Here is an 11,367-nt window from a genome sequence, read left to right as displayed (position 1 = left end):
TAGATATCAATTTGTATTTTGAAGATAACTATACCAAAAACCAACTACTTGAAGTTTTACAGACAGAAATGATTATTGAATAACAAAATTAGTTAGCTCCCTAACTTTATTAATGGGAAACTGTTGAGAGGGAGGTTACACTATATCGTTTACTTGAACTATACAAGATGATTCTTTCATAACGTTTAAAAAATGGTGTTTATGATAATAAAACATAAAAATATATATATTTTCTATAGATAAATTTACTATGAATAAATGTATTTATATCTACAATAAGTAGAATATCATTTAAACTACGAGCGAATCATCTCGTACACCTTTCTGCTACTGTCAATTCAGTATAAAGTTGAAAAAGTGGTCCACGACTGATATTAGCCTCTCCCTATACACAGCTTCGTTTGTCAATTTCATCCCCTTGAACATTTTCTCCATATCCTGAAATCCCTCAGTGGGCGGGGCATGATCTTTTTCAACATAAATGATCTTTAGTACACCCACAAGGAAGGTGAATGTGAAAATGGAATATTTTCTCCAATGTTTTACCAAGGTGTGATATGGAAACAATTTAGCAGTATCTGAGCCCAACTCCCTCATGAAGTTTGTCAAATGTTCGTGATAGTATTTGAGTAGGACATCGAGTTTGGCCAAGGCCTCTTTGGGTGCCACACAATATAAGAAGTATGATAGATCCATCACTGGTGAGTGTATTTCGGATAATTGCCAGTCAATGATGGCTACACTGATTGGGTTGTCCTTGTCATTCGCCTGAAAAAACAAAGAGATTCACCTAATAATTGAAAAATAACATTTGACAACAAATATAATATAAATATACAGGGTGTAACTGAATAAGTGTAACACATTTAGGGAGGTGATTCCTCATCGAAAAAAAGATAGGATCTTTCATATAAAGAAACTTCATTGGAGCATCCTTTGTTAAGATACAGCCCCTTAAAGGGGGTACATAAAATTTGTATAACAATTTTTTTTACAAGCACTGAAAAAGTTACAATATTGAAATTAACCTGACGTTTTGACAGACACTTAGCCAGTAATTTATTTGGTTTACCCCATGGTTGTAAGGGGTGGAAAACGCAACCCATAAAATTAATTTCCAATGTAACTTTTTGTCTTATTATTTGTTTGCCATTTGAAAATTAATTTCCGATAGCCTGTTTCATTCTAAACAAAAAATGTCTTGTGGGTTTTTTGCCCAAAATAAACCAGTTCGCAGCAAAAAATTATTTTACGAACAACTACAGAGATACATCGTCATAAATGCGAACTGGATTTATTGTTATTTTGCAGTTAGTACCTGCATTAAATGATTAAAGGGTAATGAACAAAAGTAATCTATTAATAACAAAACACACAACATATAGAAATCATAGTAAATGTTCAATATGTCTATCTTCAGACAATATGCATGTCGTACCCTTGCTTCAATAGTGTCACAACTCAAAAATCTTCTTTTTTCAGGAAACGCGAAAACCTGTTTCCGCCGCTGATAATCATCATTCTGGGTTTGAAAGTCTTGACAAAATGTGAGATAGTCTTTCAAAATCGAATTTCAGACGTTATTTGGTATCCTTCCCTATTTGATATTCCGTAATCGTGAAAATTAGCTAATTTTCCAAGTTATAACGGTTTTCATAATTAATCCAGAAAGTTACATTGGAAATAAATTTTAGGGGTTGCGTTTTCCACCCCGTACCACCATGGGGTAAACCAAATAAATTTCTGGCTAAGTGTCTTTCTGGTATACATTACGTCAGGTTAATTTCAATATTGTAACTTTCTCAGTGCTTGTGAAAAAAATTGTTATACAAATTTTATGTACTCACTTTAAGGGGGTGTATCTTAACAAGGGATGTTCCAATGGAATTTCTTTATATGGAAGATCCTATCTTCTTTTCGATGAGGAATTACCTCCTTGAATGTTTTACACTTATTCAGTTACACCCTGTATAGAATATGAAATTTCTCATTCAGAAATGGGTTTGAACGCGTCATAATTTCAAACATCACTTGTTTTCCAGTTATGCTTGTTTTGAAGATATTATTTAGAACATTCTAAAACTTTTACCAAAATTGAATTATCCTACCTCATACTCAAAAAGGAAGTTGTTGTTATGACAATCTCCATGGGTTATAACAGCTTCTGTTGGGACATCATCAAGACATTCCTGAAAAATCCCCTTCCTGTTGTTTTCTATTTCCTCACATTTCATCGCCAAATCAGTCCTTCCAGCTTCTCTCAAATCACATGATGCCCTATAATGGTTTTCCAAGGCACCTGGTCCTAGTATCATTTTCTTGAGAATCGAATCGTAATCAGCAGTTAATTCGTTGAATTTTTCTACTTGCTGATCCCGTAGCGCAAACGATAAGGCGTGGAATTTTGCGTAACTTCTCAAAACAAGGTATATATGCTGGAAGTTCATCGGTTGACTTTTGTCGTGCAATGCGAATCCGTTCCTCTTCAAATTTTCCAGTACCAATGCCTCCAAGGAGTCCGAAAACCATATTTTGTAGCACTTGGGAAAAGCGGAAAATGAATTCACAATGTTCCTTTTCATTTGGAAATCGCGAAACGTGGAAAGTACTTTGTCGTAGAAAAATGCTTCCCTTCTGTAGCAATCTAATATCACTGCTCTGAGCTCTTTGCTCCTCTTACCGAATTTAATGGCCAAGTATACTTCTTTGTACTCCTTGTTTTCACCCTTGCCACTAACTGTGGCAAAAACAAAGTCAGCTGCATAACCTTCACCCTTCTCGTTGGTGCCAGTAAAATCGATCTTCAAGTCTGACAAACTTTCTAACATAGACTCTTCAATGCACGAAATTATTTCTTTCTTGGTGTTTTCGTCCATCTTTCACGAGAACTCAGTTCCTAGCAAAAATACATTTCAGTGGGAAGATTAAAGTAACGGAATTTATTTCGATGTGGTTTTCATCTTTCATCACACTGGCGATTCTATTCATGTTATATGTATCGTGACGGAATTTATCTCGTTCAGAAGATAAGATTATATTCAATCTAAACTCATTCTTTTTATCAATAGTATCAAAATAATACTCAAACTCTTTCAATTCAATTTGGATTTCAGAATTATTTGATTCCCGTGACTCATTACTAACTCAGTTAGTTGTGAATTGCTCTTGAAACTAATAATAATAATAATAATAATAGAAATGGTTTTTATTTGTATAAGCACCGTATAGAAGTAAACACAAGTACATTCACTTCCGTCGACCTCTTTGATGTTTCGGGTCGGAGATTTTATTTTTTGCTGGCATGTGGCGGGGCAGAAAAGTGTAGGCTGAGAGCTGTCGTGCACCTGCACGAGGTCCGAGGTCCGATCAAATAATATGTGACCATGATCTGACTTCATCATTGCTACGAGGAGCTCAAAATAAATATCTCATATGATTCTGACCTGTTTAGGAATAAGACAAGGTGGTGGAATAAACGCATATTTTCAAAAGTAAGATTATACAATTTAGGTCAAAAACTTATGCTGATCTATTCTAAAGGTTTTTCAGAATGACGAGTTTTTGATTTTTTTTTTTAAATTTTTGTTTTCAAATTTATATTGGCAAATTTCAAAGTATTATAAATTCTTACCCTTGTGAAAGGGGAAAATAAATGATCCCAAGGAAAATTATCACAAGGGTGAGAAATGTTGATATTTGAAAACATTGTTTTGAGCTGGTTGCCTATGCAATCATATGGCACATAAATGAATGACACTTTGTAAAAATGAATATATAAATTTCCAAACTAATTTTTGATATTACAGGTAATTTGCTGAAAAATATTTACATTTCTTCCAGAAAATCAATTTGTTTTGATGTTTATTGAAATTTTTGACATCGTAAAATCGATTTGAATTCAAAATATCATTCATTTTTTCAATGAATGTAGTCGTCCCTATTGCTGCTGATGGTATCTGATTGAAACTGGCATAAGTATTCATCGCTGTAGCTATCGAATGACTGAAAACTTGACTGGCTAATTTAATCTTCATCCTTTAAAAGTTAGCTGGAAATGAATGAGAATCAGTAAGTTTGGGTGCTAGTCTATATTGTTTTTCCTTATCCTAGTTGTAAAGTTGTCCAAGATGAATTTTGTTCGTTGTAAATTCATCAAATTTCAAAAAGTCATCGAAAAAATGGTTTCTGCTACAATTCAGCAGTTGAGAAGTATAAAAAAAGTAAAATATTTTTTTTCTGTGACGGGAAAAAAGATTGACATTTTATCTCTGATAAAAGATAAATTCCCTTTTGAATTACGGCCCTGGAAATTGGTTGACTGAGTTGAACAAAAACACAATAGCAACTTTCACGTCTCCCTATGTACCGTAGAGTTTTTTGAGAGTTTTTTTTTTCATTTTTAGGTACCTATTCATATTTTTTCCATTGCTCTGAGCGTTTTCTACAATGAACTTCGAATAAGAAAACCTTTTATTATTATCCGAAACATATCTACAACAAAAATATATTATATGTGCTTTGATGAACAGAAAAAAAAATGGTAGCAGTAATAACATTTGAAATGAACACTATAATTATGATGAAAATTGAAATGAATAATGAATAATATTATATATTATTATTTTCCTTTCTACGTAAAGAATCGAAAACCATGAATTGTTTTTCTTGAGTACTTCAAAGCAAATTTATATAAATATTAGGAACAAAGTGTCACCATGTCTTGGAGAATACTCGTCATCGCTAATTAATGTTACGAGGGCAGATTCTTGACTGAAAAGAAAATTGTTATGTGTGAGTAAATATTGGCAGTTGCTATTATAGGATTAGAAACGATGTTTTCCTAAACAATATTTTCAATTTGCGAAGCTATTTTTCGAAACTTTCCATTTGATGTTGGTGTATAATTACTACATAGTTCGAGCGATGGTGTTAGTTTCCAATTCACCATCAGTGAGTAACCATTTCCAGGCTGTTGGAAATGGACAGTGTAAAAGTGAGTATTTGACAGTTCAATTTTCTGAGATAAATGACGCATTCTCCGTTTCAAAATATTGGATTAGGAACTTCTGAAGAAAGAACGGAACCCGAACTCTTCAGTTATTAACCGTTATTTCACGTGATAACTTTTTGTATTTTTTCAAACAAAATTCCAAACATTGAAGACTACTCGAGAGCAGTGCCTGTGCGAAAGTGGTGATTCATCAAGGATTCGAATTGATAAAGTTTTCACACATTTGGTAAAACTGTTTAGCAAAATGTATTCTTTTCGGTTGTTTAAAAAGTTTCGCCCGTGTTTTTGAGTTTAATTCAACCTGTAATATCTAAGTGAATAGCAATTCAATTCAATCGGAATAAGTGTCATTTGAACCAATGCGCTCTTACCGATGTAAAACGAGTCGATTAATTCCGTCAGCATGAAAATTGGGTCCTCGGGATTTGATGCAGTCGACGAATGCCGTTTTGGCCTAGTGCTGATTGGCCTAGGTTCTACCGGTGAGAAAGATATCGAAGTGCTCAAAAAAATGGTAGTCCGTTAGTGAAAGGTCTGGAGAGTATGGTGGGTGAGGCAGAATTTGGACGCTCATTTCGTTCAATTTTCGAACGGTGATTCGTGAAAGGTGCGGGCGGGAGTTGTTGAGGAGCAGGATCGGACCTCTTGACCAGTGCCGGCTCCTGCTGACGCAATTTTTAGTATATTCCGTCGATTTTCCTACAATTCTATGACATACTTGATCTATATCTATTCTATACAGTGTGTGAAAGCCAAATGGAATGAATTCATTATTTCGGTTACTGTACATATTTAAAAAAAATCCCGAAACACATCAAATGTAAATTATAATTTGATATTCTTCAACGTAAAATGCCACCCCTACCTTCAGCCCCTTCGAATGACAGGTACAACCTTCAATTTTTTTAATGGGAAGTATAGGTTTGTGATATATCGTTTGGAACGTCTCTTCATTCACTATTCAAAATGTTACAATGTAATAATGTACAATACGAAAAAGAACTATGGATGTTAACGAAGTAAATGTTCACCGAGAATGTCTTGGCAATATCTCAATCTCAAATAAAACTGGCTACTGACATTATTTAACATATCAGGCGTGACCAACCTAATCGCAAGCGTTATTCATTCTTTCAAGTCATTCAAATCTGAAGGTTTAGTTTTGTACACATTGCTCTTTACAGTTCCCCATAAAAAAATCTATTGATGAAAGGTCAGGTGATCACGCTGGCCATTCATTCGATCCTCTCCTCCCTATCCAATGATTGGGAAATGTTGTATAGAGGTATTGCCGTAATGTGGTGGTGCTTCATCCTGCTGGAACTTAAGGGTTTCCTGGATCAGGATATGAATTTGATAAACTTGGCATTTCATCATTTTGAAGTGGTGCCAAATAATTATCGCGATTCAAGTTGCCCCAATGAAAAAGGGACCGATGATATGGCTTTCTACAATCCCTACCCAAACATCAACCTTTTGAGGGTATTGTGTGTGTTTTTCTCTCATCCAGTGATGATTTTCCGTTGACCAGTAGCGGCCATTTGACGATTAGCATGACCGTTGAGAGACAAATTACACTCATCAGAAAACAACTCTTCTAATGGGATGATATTGTTACCCAACATGCCCATCATTCGCTCATAAAAATAAGTTTTTCTATCAAAATCGTCTTCCATGAGCTCCTGAGTAGGTATCATTTTATAGGCATGCATTTTATTTTCTTTTAATACTTGTTCACCATCGATGTATGGCTAATATTGAATGTAGTGGATGCCTGTCTACTCGATGTATGTGGGTTTTCCTCAAATTCAAGTTTTACATCTAATTTTAGTTCATCACTCATTGCATTGGCAGATGCTATTTTTATCTGCCCCACATGATCAAGCTCGCGGAACTGTTTCTCTGTTTTACTTGAGATATTGGCGGTAAATTAGGAAATTTCTCAAGTTTCCTGCAAGTGGCCATATATCAACGTTGTATATCAACACTTATTGGAAAAAACTAAGAATCCAATATATTGCTTTGCTGATGACAGCACACTCATCTCGTTCCATTTGGATTCCAGGACATTGGCTCCAGAGGCATATCTTCATCGGCTGATGGAGATTGCATATCTTAATGAGGATCCAGAATCCAGATTTCGAATTGGGTTGAAAGTAACCAGGTGCAATTCAATGCCACAAAAACCCAGGCATCGGTTTTCTCCAAGAAGATAAATCTCTCCGAACCGGACATAATAGTGTCAGTTCAGACAATTCCGCTTTCTGCTTCGATAAGTTTTTTGGGGCGTAGAATGGACACCAATATGTCTTGGCACATTCATTTCGCTGGAATTGCAAATGCTGCTTCTCAAAAGCTTGAAACACGGTTCTGAACCAGAAAACTATACACACCTCAGCTACTTTTGATGCTTTATAATATAAAGCTCAGATAAGACCTCCTTTGGTCTTCACTGCTTGGGAACTCATCCATCTGGAGAACTGCGTTTATGTCGATCCAAATCCATTGTGAATCGTTACTTTCGCACAGACACTGCTCTGAGGATTTTCCTGTAGTGCTTTTCTTGTGTGTTTTTTGTTTTTTTTTCTAGGGTGGTGAAAACGTTTGTAGGGAGAGAAATTTGTTTATATATTTTTTTGATTATGTTGATACTTTTATAAATCGATGAGAAGACGATTGGAGGCATCGAATAATTTGAATCAAAATATTTTGAAAACGGCTGTGTGTAGCGACTTATGACGAACATACATTTTTCACCAAAAAATAATTGAGGGATCGAAATACATGTGCGACAAAAAGTTGTGACTCTCCAAAAGGGACCAAGACCTGTAGGTTGCGGCCTCTTACAATTAAGTGCCAAATTTAAACGAAATTTGAATTTATAATATTGAAAAGTCCCCAAATAAAAATTTTTTTCAAATAACAACATTATTTTGATTTTTTCCACCGTAAAACGAAGTAAAAATAAATTTTCAACACCAAATTTTTACCTTATGGATGATGGAGAAAGAGTCCTGAGAAGTAGGTACTACATATTACACTCATTATATCGTGAGGTGAGTACTACAACTAGATTACTACAAATTTGGCGAAATATGGATAACTGCAAAAAAAATTTCCACCAGGTGGAGTGCAGAACAAATTACAACCAGGTAACTAATGCAGACAGTTCACAAGTGCTACTTAGAATGTTCGAAACTAGATAAGGTGAATCATCAGAGAAAAAATCCACTCTATAAATAGGCAAGATGATATATCTAATTTTTCAACATATTGATTTGTTTGCTTTTATCAAATTTGTTATTCTTTTGTGAATTGAAACAATTTTTGCAGTGTATTATTGTCCATACAATGATAGATCGCAAATGAACAATTCATTTTCAAGCCTGACTTCCTAAATTGAATATAAAACAAAAACATCATTATTTCATGAAATATTGTCGAATATGAATAATAGTCATGAAATAATTCAAATTGATTCAAGTAAATACATGAATTGAAAAATTTTTCAACCTCAATTCCAATATTCTGAAACAAAAACACTCGGTATCCACAATTCCATCTTTCAATATTCCAAGAGATCAAAATTGATACGATTACAGGATATAGAAATATAAAACAATCTCCAGTATTCGGTATTCATTGAGCAATCTTCAGAAACGGTTGCAGATCTCATTTTCTTCGATCCTGTTGGGTAGCAGTATAATGCAAGTTTTTGGCGATTCTTTTTTATAATATATAAGTTCTTTTATTATTTGGATGAATGAAGGTTGGGTGAAATAGCGATAAATTCTCTCGTAACAAGCAAAGCGAGTACTGAGTTGCGACAATATCATTTTCGAACATCACGTATCTACATCGATATCAAAAATATTTTCTCTGCTGAATAAATAAAATTCGGAAATGATGACATTCAATCAAGCCTTCATATTCTACCGAAATCGTGAAAAAACATTATTTTGTGTTTTCCCCGAAACAGCTGATTTGTAGTTACCTGATTGTAGTATTCCATTGTAGGCCACATGTGACCCATTGTACATCCTCCCGAGGAGTTGTTCTTCTAGGCCATCGTCCATCCTGTCCTCTCCAGGAAGGTGGACAAGTCACTAGGGGACATCTCCTTTATATTGGCAGATGTAGGCCAAGACTCGCCGAACACACACCCTCTTTGGCAACCTTGAGATTTGTCACGGTGGCCTCCACGAAGATTTTGAAAGATGCAGCGACATTACTGTCGTTGCGCGGCTTCTTCAACCTTCTTGGGGTTACCTCCGTGGAAGTGCACAACTGAGGGAGTTTTCCTGCAGGGGCAGCTTGGCGGCAGGGCGCAAGAGCCCTTGCGGGGTTCTTGGCACCTTCCGCAGGAAGACCCCTTGCTGTTGGAGGTGGAGTGGGGGAGGAGGAGGGTGCACTTATAGTTGCTGCCACTCCTGCTTCTTTCGCTCCCGTTCTCCTTTTGGCCTCGGCGCTTACGCCTTGGTCTTTGTAATTCATCACAAGGTGATTTGCTATGTCCAGCCTCATCCTAAGCGGTGGATTGGTGTGGAAATTTCTGTTCATCCTAAGCCATCGCCTTAGCTTGAGGTGAGCACTTCTGTCCAGCCTCGGGATTGGCTTTCGTTTTTGTTGTTGTCTCTGTTTTTGTGTTTGTTCCATTCATGTATGTTCCCACGAGTAGCAAGGGAAGAGTTGGTCACCTCTGGCAGAGCCCCGCATTACCAGTGGTAGGCTGATTACAATGAGGTTTCGCTCTAGTTCCCGCAGGGGATCGTTTGTAACCGCAAATCACCCTGTGGCCATTCAGCTGTCGGCACGATTCCTCACACCTTAGCTTGGGTAAGATGGTCCACGGTGGCATGTTTCGCAAAGGTTTTTGGGGAGTTTTAGTTCCCCTTACCCTACTTATTTCTCCAACTGATCAGGAGTCCGGCGACCCCATCCGTAAGGCCACATTGGCTTTTTGGACAGGGCCTCCAGTCCCCTGGCCGTTCCTATAACCGCCACCTGGGGATGCACGGGTTCCATATGATAATATAACACCCTGTGTATCTGAAAAACATCTGTTCTCAACTGCTGTTCTGATTATCGATTTGAAAATCACCAAAAACGACCTCATAAAATGAATTAGCTCAAATTTTCATGTATATTTCTTTCAGCTCCTCATCCTCACCTTCATGTCATTGATCTGGATGGTTCTGGCGAGATCTAACACCACAGTCAAGTCTACAACAACAGAAGCGATAACACCGAGTTCACAAGAAACTTTGGCAGAAAGCGAAGAAATTTTGGAAACTGCACACCGGAATTATATTCCGTTATTCATATACAGAAAAAGGATAGAGCAGCGTAGAGGAAGGAGGCGAAGAAACTAGTTGGGCTGGATGCTGTTTTTTCTTAAAAATTGTGATTGTTTCTGGTGGCTGTCGGCCGATAATGATAAGAAGAATGCTTCTGGTGTATACTGAATACACTTGTCCCTTAAAGAATTGTCTATATCAGTTTACCTATTTCCAAATCTAACGTAATACTGAAGAATAATGTTGAATTAGAATTCCTTCTTCTGATGTTTACTGCTTGATTTGTGTATTTGGTATGGACGACTGTATTCTATATTATTGAACAAACGTCTTTCATTGCCTTTCATCGATAAACCAACAAATTAAATATCGAATCACAATAAAAGATATACCCGAAGGAGTTTTGTAAAGTAACAGTACCTGTTCGATGAATTGATAGATGTAGCCGTTATTACGTGGTAGGAAATCACAATGAAAAGAGAAATGAAAATTTCTATGTTTTTTACCACTTTTATTTGTAACTGACGTTACTGCAGTTCCATCCTAGACGGACTTTTCAAACTTATACAATAAACTAACAATGATTCATTACATTCGCCATTATATACCATCCCTGTAGGTACTAATAGAAGTAGAGGTACTTGACTTGATTGATTACCTGAATTCACAGTTCACAATGCGGATGTGCCAATTTAAAAACCGGAGAGTGAATTAAATCGATTTGATCATTTAACAGGTTGCATCCGCAATGTTTATGCTTGTGAATTTCCAAGGATTTGATAATGATTGAGTTTGCAACCCTTCCTTGCATAGTGCAGAATTTCCGTATCGTTTAGATTCGGAAACTTGTCGATCTTATCTTTGTCATCGAAAAGAAAATGAGATAACCTGGCATGTGGTCTGAATGCTACTTCCACATTGTTTTTCTGAAGAAACCTGCAATTATTTCTGTTCTTTTTCCAAAATATGTTAGCGTTACCCATTTCTTGACTGGTGGAAAACAGACATTTTCATTTCTCTTTTCAGTACCTGTTCACATCATCAAATAATTTTTCGTTG

General features: G+C 36.2%; 1 protein-coding gene across 1 annotated transcript; it reads right to left on the bottom strand.

Annotated features, from left to right (window-relative positions):
- Nucleotides 1–225: 225 nt before the first annotated feature.
- On the bottom strand, nucleotides 226–2,994 carry LOC111511911 (uncharacterized). The gene is made up of 2 exons (XM_023167984.2): nucleotides 2,109–2,994; nucleotides 226–768 (listed from the first exon to the last, which is right to left on the bottom strand). The coding sequence occupies exons 1-2, from the start codon at nucleotides 2,874–2,876 to the stop codon at nucleotides 334–336; spliced, it is 1,203 nt and encodes a 400-aa protein (XP_023023752.1). The 5' UTR covers nucleotides 2,877–2,994; the 3' UTR covers nucleotides 226–333.
- Between the last annotated feature and the right edge of the window lie 8,373 nt (nucleotides 2,995–11,367).

This window comes from Leptinotarsa decemlineata, unplaced genomic scaffold (genome assembly GCF_025532065.1).
Source record: "Leptinotarsa decemlineata unplaced genomic scaffold, Ldec_3_MD MMD2_P_RNA_scaffold_12, whole genome shotgun sequence".
NCBI lineage: Eukaryota > Metazoa > Arthropoda > Insecta > Coleoptera > Chrysomelidae > Leptinotarsa > Leptinotarsa decemlineata.
This window is presented reverse-complemented; position numbering and strand designations above follow the sequence as displayed.

Bases quoted from the DNA above. Each gene is read 5' to 3' on its own strand.
- LOC111511911 (XM_023167984.2), bottom strand. From the start codon at position 2,876: ATGGACGAAAACACCAAGAAAGAAATAATTTCGTGCATTGAAGAGTCT. The intron at 769-2,108 runs GTAGGATAATTC...TTGTTTTTTCAG, and splicing joins ACTTCCTTTTTGAGTATGAG to GCGAATGACAAGGACAACCC.